Consider the following 20,441-nt stretch of genomic DNA (forward strand, 5'->3'; position numbering starts at 1 on the left):
CTGGAGGCGCCACTGATTTAAAATAGGCAGTATAGCGCTACTCCCACACCTTGTGGTTGTTCCATGATTTTCTTGCCTGTGAGTGAATGAGGGCAGGTGTGTTCCATTTACGTCTTTTGCTCCCCTTCTGCCCACTTTCCCTCCACCATCCAAGTGGCCTCAGTGTGACGTCATCGCAAGTGCTTAGGGCAAGTGAGCGAGGGCAACTCAAACCGCGATTGGAACGCAGCCAATGAATCAAACGCCTGTTTATTAGCATGCTCTCCCGAAGTCTAATAATACTCCTGAATATTTGATTCAGTTGTGCTAGAGGAGGGAGACATGGAAAACAGACTGGATAAGTGCCCTTGAGGACCGGAGTTCGTGACCCCTGTTGTAATTTGTATTAAATACTTGTTCATGTGCCCCTTTTAATCTATGAGCACCTGCCCCTCCACTGGTCTCTGCACGGCCTTGATGATGGGAAACAAACCCCCCCCCCCCCCCCCCCCCGCTAATTTTCAACTTATTATTATGAATATTCATATAAGTTAATTTTATTGCTGACACTGTTTTTCGGGGTCATAAACATGTTGTGAATATTTCTGACCAGACAATCAGAAATGGGCTCCATGAGGATGGTCATCCTATAGAGAGCCTTGTGCTCACTGCCATTCACCGTAGAGCTTAAGAGGCATTTGCCATAGACCACCAGAATTTTCAACTATGCCACTGGCTCTGTGCTCTTCACCGGTGAAAGCAGGTTCAACCTGAGCACATGCGAAAGACATGAAAGTGTTCAGAGATCCCATGGAGTATGTTATACAGCTTGCAACATCATTCAGCATGACAGGTTTGGTGGTGGGTCAGGGTTCAACCTGAGCACATGCGAAAGACATGAAAGGGTTCAGAGATCCCATGGAGAACGTTATGCTGCCTGTAACATTCAGCATGACAGGTGTGGTGGTGGGTCAGTGATGGTCAGGTAAGGCATATCCCTGGTAGGACACACAGACTTCTACAGGTTAAATGATGGTACCCTGACTCCTATTAGGTATCAGGATGAAATGCTTGGATAAATTGTCATAAGCTACACTTTTGCAGCGGGACCTGGGTTCCTCCTGGTCCACGACAAAGACCAACTTCATGTGGCTGTAGTATGCTACAGTTCCTGAAGGAAGAATGAATTGATAACATTGACTGGTCCCCATGTTCGCCTGACCTAAATCCAATTGAACACCTCTGGGACATTGTGTTTAGGTCCATCTGGCAGAGCCAGGTTGCTCCTCAAACTGCCCAGGAGCTCAGTGATGCCCTGGTCCAGATCTGGGAGGAGATTCCCTTGGACACCCCCTGTCGTCTCATTAGCAGCATGCCCAGGCGTTGTAGGGAGGTCATCCAGGCACTTGGAAGCCACACACACTGCTGTGCCTCATTTTGACTTGTTTACATGAAAGTTGAATTGGCCTGTAGTGTTTTTTTCTACTTTCATTTTGAGTATAACTCCAAAACCAGACCTCCAAGGGTTGATACATTTGAATTGATAGTTTTTTGTTTTTTTGTGATTATGTTGTCAGCACTTTCAAATATGGAACGAACAAAGTATTTAATAAAAAATATTTCATTCATTTATATATACAATGTGTTTTGTTAGGGTTGCCTTTGGTTTTTTAGCAGTGTATATAGCCCCCTAGTGGTGTAACTATTGCTCCAAATTAACACTATCAACACACCCTCCTTTCTTATGATAGAGTAAGACGTTTGTGAACATTACAAGTCCAATACAAAATATTTTACCACAAGCAGAAATGTTACAACAAAATCTTTAGCTGTTCAGTTCCAGTGATGAGGAGGATCTTGTAATTAATTCTTTGTTTTATTTAGGTTGGTTTTGAGGAGAGGTAAAACTGGTCGTCATCCACGTAGCAGTGAAAATGGATGTTATCTTCACAGAAACTGGAACAAGGGGAGAATGTAGATGATAAAGAGGAGGGGCCTCAGGACAGAGCCCTAGGGTACGCCAGCGGAGACAGGAAGGGGTAGGAGCCAAATTTAACAAATTTTGTGCTGTCAGACAGGTAGGAGATAAACCAAGCGTGGGGTGTGTGGGTGATACCAATAGGGGGAAAACCCGGTCTAGAAGGATAGTGGGAGAAACAGTGTCAAAAGAAGCTGTGAGGTCAAAGAGAACACGAATTGAGAGTAAATCAGTATTGTATTATACAAGGAGATTGTGAGTTATTTTGAGTAAAGCTGTTTATAGTGCTCTGAAGGGGGAGAGAACCAGATTAAAATTGTAGTAGATAGTATTTGTGATGAGATGGTTATTGAGTTGAGAGGCTACAAACTTTTAGAATTTTAGCGATTGAGGGTAAATTGGAAATGGGGCGGAGGTTATTGAAATGGGTGGGATCCAAGCCAAGTTTTTCGAGAAAGGGTGAAATGGTAGCAAGTGTACAGTGCATATAAATCAAATTGAAGACACAGTACATTATGCATAGTTTAGGGCTTAATTCTGCACTTAGATACAGGAAAGATATGAGAAATGTATTTGTATAAGGTTTCGTTTCAGTAATTACATACCAAACTGTTTAAAAGGACACTGTTTAAGGAATAAATTGCAAGTCTAACCAAAAAGTGAAATTAAACTGAGAAATAACTCCTTTATGAACCACTAGGGCAGGGGTGTCAAACTGATTCCACAAAGGGCCGCATTGGGTCCTGGTCTTTGTTGCAACAGATCCAGCACAGACAGTTTAACCAATGAGGTTTCTGCTAAAACACACAGCACCTGACTGCAATCAACCGATGACACTTGTAAGACAACAGATTGGTGAAAAGGTATTCATCTCAATTGGTTAGAATGAAATCCAGAACCCACTACAGCCCCTTGAGGACCGGTTTGACACCCCTTCACTAGGGAGAGCCCGAATACATCTAATGCTACTTCCATATATGTGTGTGTGTACAATGCTTGTGCACTTTTAAAAACAGTGTGACAGAATGCAATTTGATTTTTCTAATTAGTCAGGTTATTCTTTTACCAGGAGAGCCGCGTCTTTACCATTCGCCTCCATTGTTTACAATGCCACACAAAAAAATGGCCGCGGTGCGCTCCATTTCAGTGGCTCCGATTTTTCGACAGATAGCCCGGCTACACTAGACCGGGTACCCCGAGTTGAAGAAATTAAGGCAATTATCTGTCCTAGTGTAGACGTGGCCTTAGTGTCCTTATGGTCTGAAAAGTTCTCATGTATCACATGATATACTCCCATTGTGGTTGTTCATTACGTTTTATTCACTAGGAGCAGAGGTAGGTAGAGTAGCCAAAGACTTTACTCAAGCAAGAGTAGCATTACTTAAAAATAATATTACTCAAGTAAAAGTAGTCGTCCAAAAAATATACTCAAGTACAAGTAAAAGCGTATTTGGTAAAAAGAATACTCAAGTAATGAGTAACATTGTGAATAACTGCTTTTATTTTTGTTTGATTTTTTTTTTTTAAACAAATTTTTTTTTCTCAGCGCAGTTATCGATATGAACTGTTGTTATAATGATACTGTACAATAACTCATTACATAACCACATTAAGCCAAAGAAATAGAGAAAAAGAAATCATTGAATTCCAATGAGAAAAAAATTACATAAATGAGGCATTACTCGTCCAAAAAGCAAGCGTGCCCTCTGATGGAGAAAATAGTTCTTAGTTTGAATAGTGAAGAATTCCTTCATAATTAGTATTTTGAAATTAAAAGGATCATATCCCCGGTTTTCCGTGGTCAATCGGTGCCAAACAAAAACTGGGAGTTTAAAATCCACACTTTCGAGTTATGTTGAGGCCAGCGCTCTATATCAAATACTTCATTTTTTACGGTGCTTTTAAGACACCACATGTTGAACAGGCTGGCGTGAAGAAAGAACGGCAAGCTTGCGTCTGATTGGTATAATGGAGTCATGTGAATACTGTTGCGATGTCTCATTGGAGAAATCGGTAGAGATACTTGCTACTACTACAGCTACTCGGCATCGCTGGCAAAAAAAATATATATAATATGTAGAATAAAGAGGAAAAATGTAACGACTCTTGTGTAGCCCAAAGTAAGGGAGGAAGAGAAGCGTTTTTTACTTCACAAATCTACTCAAATAAAAGTAAAAAAAAGAATAGCTTAGTAAAACTACTCTTAGAAGGAATTTTTTTCTCAAAAAGTTACTCAAGTAACTGATTACATGTAACGTGTTACTACCCACCCATTATTAGGAGAAAGCAGCGAACAGGAAGCCGTTATGGGAGGTACAGAAAAAAAGGAAGCAGACAGAAAAGGAAAAGAACAAACAACAACAACAAATACATTGCTAAATGCATATGCTACCTATGAACATAGTGGTGCTATTGTTATTGAATTATATTTATTATATATTATTATTAGGGCTGTCAAAAGATTAAAATTTTTAATCGAGTTAATTACAGCTTAAAAATTAATTAATCGTAATTAATCGGAATTCAAACCATCTATAAAATATGCCATATTTTTCTGTAAATTATTGTTGGAATGGAAAGATAAGACACAAGATGGATATATATATTCAACATGCGGTTCATAAGGACTGTATTTGTTTATTATAACAATAAATCAACAAGATGGCATTAACATTATTAACATTCTGTTAAAGTGATCCATGGATAGAAGACTTGTAGTTCTTAAAAGATAAATGTTAGTACAAGTTATAGAAATTTTATATTAAAACCCCTCTTAATATTTTCGTTTTAATAAAATTTGTAAAATTTTCAATCAAAAAATAAACTAGTAGCGCGCCATTGTTGATGTCAATAATTACTTACACAATGAAGCCTATAAAATCAGTCGCACCCAAGCGCCAGCAGAGGGCAGCAAAACTCCACAAAACACAATTAACAAGTGGGCATTTCACTGTACTGTCATTTAAATCTGTCTGAGCAGGGCATGTGCGTTAATTGCGTCAAATATTTTACCGGGATTAATTAAAAAAATTAATTACCGCCTGTTAACGCGATAATTTTGACAGCCCTAATTATTATATATTAGGGGTACCACGGTTCAGTTAGCCCACGGTTCGGATATTAAAAAATGAAATAAACACTTAAAATGTAAACATTTTCGACTGTTAAAATGCCTCTTAGCTCTTTGGCTAGTGTAGTGACTGACTACTGAAATACACAGTAGTAAAAAAGTTATTTGGCAAAGTAACTGGTGATACCTTTTCATGTTTTTTTTTTTTTTTTTAATTAAAAAAAAAAAAAAAACAGTAACCTTTGCTATGTTTGGAGGTCATTTAATGTTGTGAATCAACCGTTAAATTTGATAAAATTGCTCCCTTTTTTGCATCAGTTCCCTTCTGGCTACTTTTGACATGTGAAAATTTGAAAACTGTTTCATCCTTTAAAGATAGACTCAAGTCAAGATTTTGCCGATTTAGGAGTATTTTAGATAAAAAGTTGCTTAGGTTGGCTCGTAAGGTTTACTACAACAGAGCCTTTCTGAGAAGTTTACTGCTCTAAAATGGCAGCTGTTTACTAACCCTACTGAGTCTGTCATTTCGCACGTAGTTCTATATGCATGAGACATCTAGGCGTAGATTGTATGTTGTCGGCTAAGTCAGGTAATATTGGAGCCACCTAGCCTAGCATCGCGTTTGCTACAGCGTCTCAACAAACACTCTTCCCTCTCCGAGTCTCTGACTTTTCTCGCGTCATTTAAGCAACGCATTGTCTCGTTGCAGAAACGGTGACCAAATCCGAACGGATGAAAAAAAAAAAAAAAAACGTAATGCACGAAAAACGTGCAGATTTTGAACGTAATGTACGGCGTACACATTCAAAAATGAGTGCACACTTGTACAAATTACGACGAGACCGTACAATTTGACAGGTATGAATTATAGTACCGTCACAGTTAGGCAGTAGCACTCTGTAGCACGGGACGTCCAACTTCCAACTATCAGTGGTCAGGGCGAAACTATGTGCTTTAGCGAAATCATCTTCGATGGCTTTGCGTGCCATTTCATAAATGTCGGGGATTACGTTGTTGGAGAAATATGTCCGCGAGGGAACAATGTAACGCAGGCCAAGCGTTGCAAATAAATTAACAAAACCCGCCATGTGTTTTCACTGGTGTCATCTTCGGGGTTGTCCTACCCTGACAAAGTGATATCTGTGGGTGATGCTGGCTGAGGTGCTGGAGTCATGTTATAAAAGTGTTGCCATTAGCATGGGGAACAAGCACTGAGCAATGCTTGCAATTTTTTTTTTTCAATATTTTCTCTCCCTCCACATTGTAATCCACGGGGAAACCAAAATGTTGCCACACCGCAGATTTGAAAGAAGCCGGTGCTTCCTCAAAATTCGGTCTCTCCACTCCTCCGCTCGCCATAGCTATTTGTTTTCTTTCTTGTTTCACTTTCACTTCGCTCGTAAGCGAGAGAGGGGGTTAGTCGGCTTCTATTACACAGGTGCTTGACAGCGATCCGACATTTACTTGCGGGGTGGTAATTTCTCCACAGCGGTGCTTCACGTCACACACAGGCACACAGAGCTCGATCAATTCGTTCCATAAGTGTTCGGAATACATTATCTGCAAAACCGAAAAGGCGCGGTTCATAAAGGCGTATTGAACCGTGGAGGGCGAACCGAATGGTTCGGCTTTGAACCGCAAACCGTTGCACCGCTATTATATATACATTATAATTATATTTACCCGTGGACACCATATGGGGGCTTGGTAACCAAGGAGGAGGGAAGGGAAGTTGAAAGCAAATGAGATTAGGTGGGGTGGGGCGTATACAATTCTGGCAATGTTAGGTGGGAACCTAGTATAATGAAAATCACCCATAAGTGTTGATTGGTTGACATCCTATTCTATATTGCTACCTGATTGCTATACCTGACATCTCATTTAACTGAGTGTGCCTAACTGCACCTAGGCATGTGTGAACCCACTCTGGTGTGCAATAGTCCTGCAGAAAAGTTGAAATGTTGCACCGAGTGGCACACCCCTCTGGTAGAATGAAGGTATAAAAATATTCATTTAGCATTAAATTTAATTTGACCTTTGTGACTCTATATGTTCCCAGAAAAATCAATGCTTTCAAGCTACACAATGCAGGCATAATCATAAATATGAATGTGGATAGTGTGCACACTAAGACATCAGAAATGTATTTCATCACAAAGAAGAAACCACATGACACGAGCAGCTTTGTGTACATCATAAAGAAAAGACTTTTATTCTAAATTTAGTAGCACCGGAGGTAGAAAAGTGAGCATGTTCTTCAGATGGGAAGCATGTTAGCTGAAGATGTCGGCCTGTGTTCAATGGAGCTGTGAAGATGTACTAGAAAAGAACAAGAGTAGAGACAAATGTACGGTATGTATCTGATCGCAGCTGTTACTCTCAACAGTGATAACTCCCATGAGGAAGAAATTAGAAACCTATCTTGATGAGATGTACTGTATTTAACACACATTATTATACTTACAGTAGGATACTGACCATAGAAGCCTTGAGGTATTATGCATCTGTGTCCTGTATTTTAATAATGACAGTGCACTGAATATTGATAGAATAGTTGTTAATGGATTTAGTGATGACATCTCAACCATGCTTGTTAGTCTAACATTTTTATGTCACACTGCTGCTGCCATAGTTGTGCGCTCCCTGTTGTTGTGATATTACGGCAAAAAGAAAACTAAGTGATGAGTCATGTGCACAATGAATTAAGTGTTGTCCCACTCAAGTCTCGGCCTTAAATATACTTAGATTGAGGAAGTACATTACAAAAAGTGGCAATGAGGACGTCTGTACCTTTGTTAGCTCAGACATGTTGTTTTTGGAGTTTGCTGCAGGTCGCGGTGCTCCAGGTGATAGACGGCGCCGACCTCCGCTTCCGCGTTGTGACTTCGTGGGGAAGAGGACGAGCGGAGACTTCAAAAGGAGCGTGAAGGTGCTGTATATATAACCTCTGTTGGTCCTTTTGATGAGCTTGTGGAACATTGGAGCTCGTACACGGAGCAGTTTGGTGGAAGCTAACGATATAGTAGAAGAGAAAGTAGTGCCCACGTTTTTTAGCGTTGTTGGGCCAAAGACTTTTAATTTACTGAAAACTTGTTTCAAACTGATAAACCTGGCAGCAAAACGTACAGTGAAATTGTAGAGTCTCTGAATGCACATTTTTTACCCAAGACCCTTGTAATTGCATAGAGATTCCGATTTCACGGGAGAAATCTGTCACTATGTTTGTAATAGCACTGCAGAAGCCTGCAGAACATTGTGAATTTGGTGATGTTTTAAAAGACACATTGAGACAGATTGGTATGTGGAGTTAAGAAATGAAGCAACACAAAAGAAGCTACTCACAGAAAGTGGATTGACAAAAAACAAAGCCGTTGAAATACACTGCTAGCCAAAAGTATAGGCCCCCCAGCAATTTTGTCAGATAATGCTCAATTTCTCGCGAAAAATGATTGCAATTACAAATGCTTCTGTAGTAATATCTTCATTTATTTTGCTTGCAATGAAAAAAAACAAAAGAGAATGGAGAAAAAAAAAGGAAATCAATATCATTTTACGCAAAACTCCAAAAATGGGCCGGACAAAAGTATTGGCACCCTCAGCTTAATACTTGGTAGCACAACCTTTAGACAAAATAACTGCGAACAACCGCTTCTGGTATCCATCAATGAGTTTCTTACAATGCTCTGCTGGAGTTTTAGACCATTTTTCTTTGGCCAACTACTCCAGGTTTCTGAGATTTGAAGGGTGCCTTCTCCATCCATCTATCCACCCATCCACCCAATCCATCCATCCATCATCTTCTGCTTGCTCCGGGGTTGGGTAGCAGGGGGAGGAGCTTTAACAGGGAAGCCCGGACTTCCCTCTGCCCAGCCACTTCAACCAGCTCCTCTCGCGGGATCCCAAGGCAATCCCAGGCCAGCTAAAAGACATACTCTCTCCAGCGTGTCCTGGGTCGTCCCCGGGGCCTCCCGCCGGTGGGACATTCCCGGAACAGCTCTCCAGGGAGGCGTCCAGGAGGCATGCGAACCAGATGCCCGAGCCACCTCAGCTGGCTCCTCTCAACGCGGAGGAGTAACGGCTCAACGCCAAGTCCCTCCCGGATGACTGAGCTTCTCACCCTATCTCTAAGGGAGAGCCCGGAAACCCTGCGGAGGAAACTCATTTCGGCCGCTTGTATCCGGGATCTTGTTCTTTTGGTCACGACACACAGCTCGTAACCATAGGTGAGGGTAGGAATGTAGATTGACTTGTAAATTGAGAGCTTTGCCTTTCAGCTCAGCTCCTTCTTCACCACTACGGACCGGTGCAGCATCCGCATTACTGGAGATGCTGCACAAATCCACCTGTCGATCTACCGCTCCCTCATACTCTCACTCGTGAACAAGACCCCAAGATACTTAAAGTCCTCCACTAGGGGCAGGATCTCATCTCTGACCCGGAGAGGGCACTCCACCCTTTTCCGACTGAGGACATTGGTCTCGGATTTGGAGGGGCTGATCTTCATCCCAACCGCTTTGCACTCGGTTGCGAACCGCTCTAGTGAGAGTTGGAGGTAACAGCTTGATGAAGCCAACAGCACCACATCATCTGCAAAAAGCAGAGATTCAATGCTAAGGTCACCAAATCGGACCCCCTCAATGCTTCGTCTGCGCCTAGAAATTCTTTCTATATAAATTATGAACAGAATCGGTGACAAAGGGCAGCCTTGGCGGAGTTCAACCCTCACTGGGAATAAATTCAACTTACTGCCGACAATGCGGACCAAACTCTGACATCTGTTGTGCAAGGACCGAACAGCCCTTATCAAGGCGCTCGGTACCCCGTATTTCCGGAGCACCCCACACACAGACGCCTCGAGGCACACCGTCGAACGCCTTCTCCAGATCCACAAAACACATGTAGACTGGTTGGGCGAACTCCCATGCACCCTCGAGGACCCTGCCGAGGGTGTAGAGCTGGTCCACTGTTCCACGGCCGGGACGAAAACCACTGTTCCTTCTGAATCCGAGATTCGACTTCCCGACGGACCCTCCTCTCCAGCACCCCAGAATAGGCTTTACCGGGGAGGCTGAGGAGTGTGATCCCTCTATAATTGGAACACACCTGGGACCACCACCACGGTCTGCCAATCCAGAGGCACTGTCCCCGATGTCCACGCGATGTTGTAGAGTCGTGTCAGCTATGACAGCCCACAACATCCAGAGCCTTTAGGAACTCCGGGCAGATCTCATCGAGCCCCGGGGCCTTGGCTTTCCAACCAACTCAGTGACTTCAACCCCAGAGAGGGGTAATAAGTATGCCCACACCTGCTTGGCACCTCTCACTGTGGGCAACTCCAGAGTGGAAGAGAGTCCAACCCCTCTGGAAAGGATTGGTACCAGAACCCAAGCTGTGTGTGGAGGAGACTCCGCCTATATCTAGTTCGGAACTTCTCTGCCTCACACACCAGCTTGGGCTCCTTCCCTGCCAGAGAGGTACATTCCATGTCCCAAGAGTTAGCTTCTGCAGCTGGTTGTCGGACCGCCAAGGCCCCCCGCCTTTGGCTGCCGCCCAGCTCCCTACGCATCCAACCCCTTTGGCTCATCCCACAGGTGGTGGGTCCATGGGAAGGGGAACCCTAGTTGCCTTTTCGGGCTGTGCCTGGCTGGGCCCCATGGGGGCAGGCCTGGCCACCAGACGCTTGGCTTCGAGCCCCACCTCCAGGGTGCCTTCTCCAAACTGCCATTTTCAGATCTCTCCAGAGGTGTTCTATGGGATTCAGGTCTGGACTCATTGCTGGCCACTTTAGAAGTCTCCAGTGCTTTCTCTCAAACCATTTTCTTGTGCTTTTTGAAGTGTGTTTTGGGTCATTGTCCTGCTGGAAGACCCATGACCTCTGAGGGAGACCCAGCATTTTCACACTGGGCCCCACATTATGCTGCAAGATCTGTTGTCATTCTTCAGACTCTTTAATGCCATGCACACGGTCAAACAGTCCAGTGCCAGAGGTAGCAAAGCAACTCCAAAACATCAGAGAACCTCCGCCATGTTTGACTGTGGGGACCGTGTTCTTTTCTTTAAAAGCCTCGCTTTTTTCCCCTGTAAACTCTATGTTGATGCATTTTCCCAAAAAGCTCTACTTTTGTCTCATCTGACCAGAGAACATTTTTCCAAAACGTATTTGGCTTTCTCAGGTAAGTTTTGGCAAACTCCAGCCTGGCTTTTTTATGTCTCTGGGTCAGAAGTGGGTTCTTCCTAGGTATCCTACCATTTTATTCAGACGCCAACGAATAGCACGGGTTGACACTGTTGTACCCTCGGACTGCAGGACAGCTTGAAGTTTTTTGGATGTTAGTCGAGGTTCTTTATTCACCATCCGGACAATCTTTCGTTGAAATTTCTCGTCAATTTTTCTTTTCCGTCCACATCTAGGGATGTTAGCCACAGTGCCATGGGCGTTGCACTTATTGATGACACTGTGCACGGTAGACATACAGTGGGGAGAACAAGTATTTGATACACTGCCGATTTTGCTGGTTTTCCCACTTGAAAAGCATGTAGAGGTCTGTAATTTGTATCATAAGTTCTTCAACTGTGAGGGACGGAATCTAATACAAAAAAAAACAATAAATCATGTTGTATGATTTTTAAATAATAAATTTGCATTTAATTGCATGAAATAAGTATTTGATACATCACTAAAATCGAACTTAATATTTGGTACACAAACCATTGTTTGCTATTACAGATACCAAATGTTTCCTGTAGTCCTTGACAAGGTTTGCACACACTGCAGAAGGGATTTTGGCCCACCCCTCCATGCAGATCTTCTCCAGAGCCTTCAGGTTTCGGGGCTGCTGCCGGGCAACACGGACTTTCAGCTCCCTCCATAGATTTTCTTTATCGGATTCAGATCTGGTGACTAGCTAGGCCACTCCAGGACCTTAAGATGCTTCTTACGGAGCTACTCTTTAGTTGCCTTGGCTGTGTGCTTTGGGTCGTTGTATTGCTGGAAGACCCAGCCACGACCCATCTTCAGGGCTCTCACTGAAGGAAGGAGGTTGTCAGCCAAGATCTGGCGATATATAGCCCCATCTATCCTCCCCTCAATACGGTGCAGTCGTCCTGTACCCTTGGCAGAGAAGCAGCCCCAAAAAATGTTGTTTCCTCCTCCATGTTTCACGGTTGGGATGGTGTTCTTGGGGTTGTACTCATCCTTCTTTTTCCTCCAAACACGACGAGCCGAGGTTAGGCCAAGAAGTTCAATTTTGGTCTCATCCGACCACATGACCTCCCATTGCTCCTCTGGATCATCCAGATGGTCAGTGGCAAACTTCAGACGTGTCTGGACATGCACTGGCTTCAGCAGCGGGACCTTGCGTGCGCTGTAGGATTTTAATCCATGACGGCGTAATGTGTTTCTGATGGTTTTCTTCGAGACTGTCGTTCCAGCTCTCTTCAGGTCATTGACCAGGTACTGCCGTGTAGTTCTGGGCTGATCCCTCACCTTCCTCATGATCAGTGATGCCCCACGAGGTGAGATCTTGCATGGAGCCCCAGAACGAGGCAGATTGACCGTCAACTTGAACATCTTCCATTTTCTAATAATCGCTCCAACAGTTGTTACCTTCTCACCATGCTGCTTGCTTATTTTCTTGTAGCCCATCCCAGCCTTGTGCAGGTCTATTATTTTATCCCTGATGTCCTTACACAGCTCTTTGGTCTTGGCCATTGTGGAGAGGTTGGAGTTTGTTTGTTTGAGCATGTGAACAGGTGTCTTTTACACAGGTAACAAGTTCAAACAGGTGCAGTTACTTCCGGTAATGAGTGGAGAACAGGAGGGGTTCTTAAAGTGATCCTCTAGTTTTAAGACAAGTAATTCTTAAAAGATACATCTTAGTATGAGTTATAATAATTTGACATTAAATCCCTCTTAATGTTTTCGTTTTAATAAAATTTGTAAAATTATTTTAACTGATTGTTCACCATGGTTGTTGACGTCGCAGTGCTGTGACGTCACAAATCCCGCTGCCGGACTTCTCTCGACTTCAGCGTGTCATTCATTAGCAACATCTCGTCAGTTCGTCCCTTCCAATTTGAACCAGAGCGGAAAAGTGAAGAGCAGGACAGCACTGTCGGTCGTTCACAAGACAAGCAGCAAAGGCGAAATGCAGAGCAAGAAATACCTGATGAGGCAAGAGTTGGGCTAAACTTCTGGTGTACTTGCGGCAAGTGCATCTCGATGACAACGGAGCGAGAGAGCGTATGTTGTCGAGACCTCAGGTTTTTGTCAGCAGATCTTCAAGGTGAGTTATTGCGTCATCAAACTCATTCCAATATAATTGTGTAGATTGTTAGCATCCATAGCTGTCGTATGCTTTACATACAGTACAAGCCAAAACACATTGGCATTCGTGCCTTTTTATTTTCTTGACCATTGATATTATAAACTCTCACTGAAGGCAATAAAACTATGAATGTGTGGCGAGCTAGGGAAGGATGCGGAGTATCAAACCACGGAGCTAATCCGCGTTGTTTTATTGACATTTAGGCTGCAAGAAATAGCAATGTCTGTCTGGCATGCGACCCGCGGAAGGTAACAGTTATTTCCAGCTGTTCCCTTCACAAAGTACCCCCCCCCCCCCCCCCCCCCAACCACACAACGTGCCAACATAATTTCCGCCGGTGAATTCTGTTATAACTTGCTACAAATGCACACGTGTGTATTGTGTACTTAGAAAAAAGGTGAAATAACTAAAAACGTGTGATATTCTAGTATCTTCAAAGTAGCCACCTTTTTCTCTGATTACTGTTTGGCACTCTTGCCATTCTCGCGATGAGCTTTCAGAGGGAGTCCCCTAAAATGGATTTTGACTTCACATGTATGCCATTCCGGCGATGAGAATTTATTGCTTTATCAATGGGGTTGGGACATTTGTGTTGCATTGAATGAATTGCATTGGACGTGCTTTGATCAGTTTGAGTGGCAGCATCACTCATATTAGCTGAATACTGAACACACACTGCCTGATGAACTGACAGTAGAGGTGAAGTATTAGCTTCCTCTGTGACTAGCGGTATGCCCGAAGGTTCGCCTCCCGCTGTAGCGACAGGAGCGGCTTGGGTGCTTAAGAGGGCGGCCAGAGTGTCTCGTCCGTCTCGCTTCATTGCGCGCATTTCACTCGATATCCGAGCAGGCTGAGGCTTCTTGTGCGGGAAAATAGTTGCAACAGCATTTGGTTTTAGTCTGCGCTTATGTCTAGCCGCTCCGATGAGATCTTTCATTAGTTGTCATCTACTAAAATCCTCAAACGCGGTAGGAGAAAAATGGCGACAACAAAGCCTTGGTTGTTTGGGAAGATTTGCTTGTCTACAGGCATTTTCCCAAACCTTTCTCCTCTTCTTGTCAACAGGAAATTTGTGGAGACTCGCATCACTCTCCTTGTTTCCATTTGACTCGAAATTGCATCCATAAGCAGCACATCGTGGCATTTTACTTCGCGAGTTAAGCCAGTAATACACAGTTGTTGTACACACGCTACACGATTGGAAAAATATCATCTACGTCATCACTCCGCGCCCGCAGAACATGGCGCCAACTATCGGTCAAAATATGCACTAAATATTATAAAATATTTCCATTGATTTAACATTTTATGTGTTTCTAACGACATATTTTAATACAAGAGAACAATTGTGATTTATTAGAGCCTACATGTCTTTAAAATCGAGGATCACTTTAAAAAAGAACTAAGAGCCGAAATATTTACTAGATGGTAACGTATCAAATACTTATTTCATGCAGTTAAATACAAATTTATTATTTAAAAAGTATACAATGTGATTTTCTGGATTTTTGTATTAGATTCCGTCCCTCACAGTTGAAGAGAAATTATGATACAAATTACAGACCTCTACATGGCTTGCAAGTGGGAAAACCAGCAAAATCGGCAGTGTATCAAATACTTGTTCTCCCCACTGTAGGAACATTTTGGTCTTTGGAAATGGACTTGTAGCCTTGATATCGCCCATGCTTCCTCACAATTTTGCTTCTTAAGCCCTCAGACAGTTCTTTGGTCTTCTTTCTTTTCTCCATCTTTTCTCCATGCTGAATGTTCACACAAGGACACAGGACAGAGGTTAAGTCAAATACGATGTGTGAATAAACTGAAACTTTAATCCATTTTAACTGGCTTAACTGGCTAAGTGTGATGTAGTTATTGCCACCACCTGTTATGTGCCACAGGTAAGTAACAGGTGCTGTTAATTACACAAATTAGAGAAGCATCACATGATTTTTCAAAGGGTGCCAATTAGAGATGCCCCGATCATGTTGTTTTGCTCCCGATCATTTTAGTTTGAGTATCTGCCGATCCCGATATTTCCCGATCCGATTGCTTTTTTTTTTTTTTTGCTCCCGAATCATTCCCTATAATTTTTCCCGATCATATACATTTTGGCAATGCATTAAGAATTTTATTTTATTTATTTTTTATTTTTTTTATTGTCCAACATGACATTGTTCCACTGCTTTGGATCAAAACAAAGCTTATCAGCACTGTGCCATAAAATATGCCTACAATAAACATGTAAACTAAAACATTGAGTGCAGAATAGTGCAATAACAAAAATCTTCAAAAGAGGTAGTTTACCTACTTACTAGGCTTAAAAGTGACATTCAGTCAAAATCTCACATTCACAAACAATGAGAATAAAATAAATTTTGGCTTAGCCTTAGTGCAGCAGTTGAATACAACATGAACAGATATAAATTTCACAGCTCAAACACGATATGTAAACATGGGATATAAAACCTCAAGAAACTTTTTTAAATCAAGGGACAATTAGCTACTCTTCGTCTCCACTCTCACTCTCAACGTCATATTCAGGCAAAATTAAATGGAGATTTTTCTTTAGGAAAATCAGCATCTCTACTCTGTCAGCAGAGAGCCTGTTCCTTTTTTCATCAAGGATATTGGAAACAGCACTAAAGAGTCTCTCACTGTCCACGGAGGTAGAGGGGGCACAGAGAAACTTGGCTGCAACATCCGCCAGTGGGGGGAACCTTGACGCATTCTGTTTCCAATATTGCAGAGGATTGCTTTTCCTATTGCAGGGTTGCTCCATGAGATAGGTCTGCACCTGGACTTCAGCTGATGTACTCACACACCGGCCCTCTAGTGGATTCTCCTCTAGGATCTCGTCCAAGATGCTGCCCAGGCTGCTACTTCCTTCTTGGCACTTCTTCTTGCTTGAAGGTCCTGCTACTGCTGCCGCCGATTCTTCACTAACAGTGGCTGCTCTCTCCTCAATCTTTGTTACCTCCTGGATGAGCTTATCCTTGGCAATGCACAGATTGTCAGAGTGGGTGAAATATCTAAAAATAGATAAATGTAATAATTACCACAATTAGTCAACTAATAAGCTGAGCACAACAGCTTGTCAGACAAATTTCCTTACATCTATAACAAAAATGTAACCATGACCACCACAACAAACCTACATTTAATCTGACAGAAAAATAGAAATTGTCTTCTTGAATAATGAATTACTGCATAAGGATAAAGGAGAAAAAGGGATTCCGGCACTCAAGTGAATATTATTTTAAAATGCCTTTAATTAAATGAGCTTAGAATTTAAAAACACAGGTGTTTTTCTCTTTCAATGAATGATTTCATTCACTAGTACAGTGGTTTATAGTACTTGCCTGTCTTTATATCTTGGATCAACCAGAGTGGCAATGCTGTACAGTGGCTCCTCCTCTATACCAGCAAAGCGAGTTTCCACTGCATCTAGGAGTGTGCTCTTCATTGTTTTGACCCCCTGGTCAGTGGTCTTGTCTTTAGACAGCAGACATCTGAGGGCTGTTTGAATGAGTGAAATGAATGGATGGTTTAACCTCTTAAACCCCAGCATCAACATTGTGAGAAAGCTTGTACTGAAAATAGCAGACCAGCAAGCTCACAATTTTACTGCAGATCAGCTATTTTCAGCAAGAGCATTCCTGACAATAGCAGAAAACGGAAAATACACTTCTGGAGCCCCGAGAGACAGCGGTTAGATACCCATATGCGGTTCTAGTGGTTAGGTAAAATATAATTATATTAAAATAAAATATTCTCTAATTTCTCTTAGAATTGCAATATTATAAATGTTCAAGTGCAACTCATAATCATAATAAATAAAAAAAAATAACCTGTTATTGCCGGGATGACATCAGCTGCAGATGCAGTGGCCATGCTCACATCCTTTGTGAGTTCTTCAGATGGAACCAAGACCTCAGCTGTCTTCTCCATCAGGGTCCACTGCGTGGTTGTCAGTGTGGCTGGGAGGTTATAGGAACCTGAATACACCAACAATGCCCGCTTTTGCTCCAGGATACTCTGCAACATATATAGGCTGCTGTTCCATCTCACTTGCACATCCTGCTGTAGACGCTTGACGTCCATCTTTAGTTCACGCTGGATATCTTCCAGACGGGAGTAGGCCAACGGGGAATGTTTGAAGTGGCCAATAATCTTTCTCGCAGTTGCCAGAGTGTCCACGACGCTGCGCTGAGACAGTAGACCATCGTGCACTGCAAGCTGGAGTGTGTGTGCGAGACAGCCCACACTCTTCATCTCCATATCATCCATAGCTTTCTTCAAATTCCGCGCGTTATCCCGTACAATCACATGCACCCTTGACTTATCTATCCCCCAACTGTTAAGCATTCCCTCGATCGCCTCTCTAACACGCTCTGCTGTGTGAGACCCTCTGAAATCCTGAGTGTGCAAGGTCACTCGTTGTAAATTGAAGCTGGGGTCGATCCATTGTGCAGTGAAGCTAATTAGTGACAATGGACATACAGAAGAACTCCATATGTCTGTCGTAAATCCAACGGCAGGTACGTCTTTTAACTTCTCTTGTATGTGATCGCGTAGCCTTTTCTGTGCGGCAGGCAGCGCTTTATTTGTAAAATGCTGACGAGAAGGCAACGCATAACGTGGCTCCAAGATCTCCATGAGCCGGCGAAACCCCGCATTCTTTACCACGGAAAGCGGCTGGTCATCCAACGCGATGAATTCAGCTACCGCGGCTGTTATTGTTTTGGCCCTTTCACTGCTCGCCGACAGGTTTTCCTTTTTTTTTAAAAGTCTCTTTAAGCGTCGGTTGTCTCAGTGCAGCCGTTGCCGCGACGTACTCTGCATATGTCTCTTCTTTATGTTTGCTCTTCAGGTGGCGAATAAGGTTGGTTGTGTTAAAAGACCACTGCTCGTTCCTCCACGCGGAATGTCCGCCTTGCAAACATTGCACCGGGCTGTTGGGCTGCCTTCGTTTTCAAGTTTAAAATAATTCCAAACTTTGGACATCGTCTCCGTTTATCCACTGCTTCTTGTAGTTAGACTTCGGCCTTTTTCCCCCCTCAGCCACGCTGAACCCCCTCCGCTTAAAATAAAGTTACACGACGTCACTGTCGGCCATGTTTCAAGTTTTTTTTCTTTTCGGTGCCGCACTTTATGAGTGCGACACTAAATGGCAGGGGAGGGAGGATGCTTGTTGTTATCATGAACTAATCTTTAAACCAAAACTAAAGACACTGGGTGAGTGTAAGACATTTTGTCTGTAACGTTAAATACAATTAGAAAACGATGTAATTAAAATATATATATATATTAAAAAAAGGCATGTCCGATATTTTTTTGCCGATTCCGATACTTTGAAAATGACGTGATCGGACCCGATCGATCGGGATGCCGATCGCTCGGGGCATCTTTAGTGCTGTTGCGCTTGCAGCAATTTCTTTATAACTTTGGGGTAGTTTTGTGTAAAATGATAGATTTAAAATTTAACCATTCTCTTTTGTGTTTTTGCACTGCAAGCAAAAATAAATGAAGATATTACTACCAAAACATTTGTAATTGCAATTAGTGATGCACGATAATGCATTTTTCAGCCGATAACCGATAATTTCCTCCTCGTTCCAACCGATAACCGATAATGACAAGCTGATACTTCTTTTAAAAGATTTATGTAAAATTTTAAAGTATACACAAGAGAAAATATTACTGTGCAAAAATGTTATTGCTCTTTTTTTCAACATCAAATGTGAACAAGTAGTAAATTCTAACATCTAAATAAAGACAGATTGTCTGTCATTGTGTAGTGGTAAACTTTCAGCAACAATTACTTACAGATTAAATACCTAAATTGCACAAAAATGGCTTTAAAAGTAAGCCATTCCTAACGTATAACATTACTACAAAGCAAAAACACAACTCCTTGAAACTAGTTAAATTCTCTTGTTTTCAGTGTAAATCTATTGGAAATAAGTGAAATTAAGTGCCAGCACTTCAAGTATATTTCACTCAGATTTCTTGAAGAAAAATAGACAACTTAAAATAAGCTTAACAGGCTTATTTTAAGCAATAAATTATTATACATAATCCTATTAAAAAAAACTTCTCAGAAATGTTCTTTATTCAAGAATATGTATGGTTCAAAACATTACTTGAAAGCATTTTTTTCTTGATTTAGGTGAAAAATGACCTTATTTTTTTTTAGATGTTTGGGCTTAATAGGAACAAATGTCAATATTTAGTTCAATTAAGTGGAATAATCTGGCGCATTCATCTGTTAACTTGTCTTCGACACTCAAAACAAGATGGGGAAAATTATTTGACTAGATTTAAGATGAATGATCTGATTAAGACGTCATAAATTTAAAGCGTACTGAATGCATTACTGACTGGATGACTTCTTTTTGTGGTTTGGTGCATGTTACAATTATCAACTAACCACTGTGCCGTCATGATAAACATGCTTACTTGACATCACTTGTCCAAATGTCCGTGGTAAAATTGATTTGATCGGCATGTCTTTCACGAAGAATCGTGGTCGTATAAACTGCATTATTTTTTCATCCAGGGGTTTGGCTATCGGGTCATTTCGGGAATTTCCTCCCGCCTGTGCCCTTCAGTCCGTCCGGCTGCCAAATTAGCACCCGCGCCAGGCCTCTGTCTTGAAATGGAGTGGCGGCGGCAGCTAAGTTCATATCGGATATCCGCCCGCCCTGGCCAGCTCGCTGCGGCGGCGTATTCGGTGCATGGCGCTGCTCTGCCCGCCTAGGGCGAGGTGGCAGCCTGCCAGACCGGCGGGCTCCGTCGAAAGACAGCTACTTGTCGACTATCGGTCTCGTGAGGTGTTTAGCCATAGATGGGAGTTTACCACCCGCTTTGGGCTGCATTCCCAAACAACCCGACTCCGGGAGGACCGCAGCGTCTCTGTATCGTCACAAGCCCCGTAGCTTCCTTTATAGCAGGGGTTTTCAACCCAGTCCTCAAGGCACACTGTGGGTCCTGGTTTTTGTTCCAGCCGATCCAGCAGAGACAGTTGAACCAATGAGGCTTCTGCTAAAACAAGCCACACCTGACTGCAATCAACTGATTGCACTTG

At 42.6% G+C, this 20,441-nt stretch overlaps 2 protein-coding genes across 7 annotated transcripts in view; one reads left to right on the forward strand and one right to left on the reverse strand.

Moving 5' to 3' along the window:
• Positions 1-519: 519 nt before the first annotated feature.
• Positions 520-20,441, forward strand: part of aasdhppt (aminoadipate-semialdehyde dehydrogenase-phosphopantetheinyl transferase) — a 58,058-nt gene continuing 38,136 nt past the window's right edge. The window contains exons 1-3 of one of the 6 annotated variants that reach the window (XM_057838510.1): positions 527-2,018; positions 7,253-7,379; positions 7,849-7,956. In XM_057838510.1, coding sequence (XP_057694493.1) covers positions 7,311-7,379; positions 7,849-7,956 — 177 coding nt within the window. In that variant the 5' untranslated portion in view covers positions 527-2,018; positions 7,253-7,310. Of the gene's footprint in view, positions 7,380-7,848; positions 7,957-20,441 lie in introns of all 6 variants that reach the window. The other 5 variants (XM_057838509.1, XR_009063442.1, XM_057838511.1 and 2 more) reach the window with 5 other exon arrangements.
• LOC130917270 (zinc finger BED domain-containing protein 4-like) lies at positions 14,925-18,213 on the reverse strand. Its single transcript, XM_057838508.1, has 3 exons — positions 17,203-18,213; positions 16,714-16,870; positions 14,925-16,383 (listed from the first exon to the last, which is right to left on the reverse strand). The coding sequence occupies exons 1-3, from the start codon at positions 18,008-18,010 to the stop codon at positions 15,855-15,857; spliced, it is 1,494 nt and encodes a 497-aa protein (XP_057694491.1). The 5' UTR covers positions 18,011-18,213; the 3' UTR covers positions 14,925-15,854.

Source organism: Corythoichthys intestinalis, chromosome 6 (genome assembly GCF_030265065.1).
Source record: "Corythoichthys intestinalis isolate RoL2023-P3 chromosome 6, ASM3026506v1, whole genome shotgun sequence".
Classification (NCBI taxonomy): Eukaryota; Metazoa; Chordata; class Actinopteri; order Syngnathiformes; family Syngnathidae; genus Corythoichthys; species Corythoichthys intestinalis.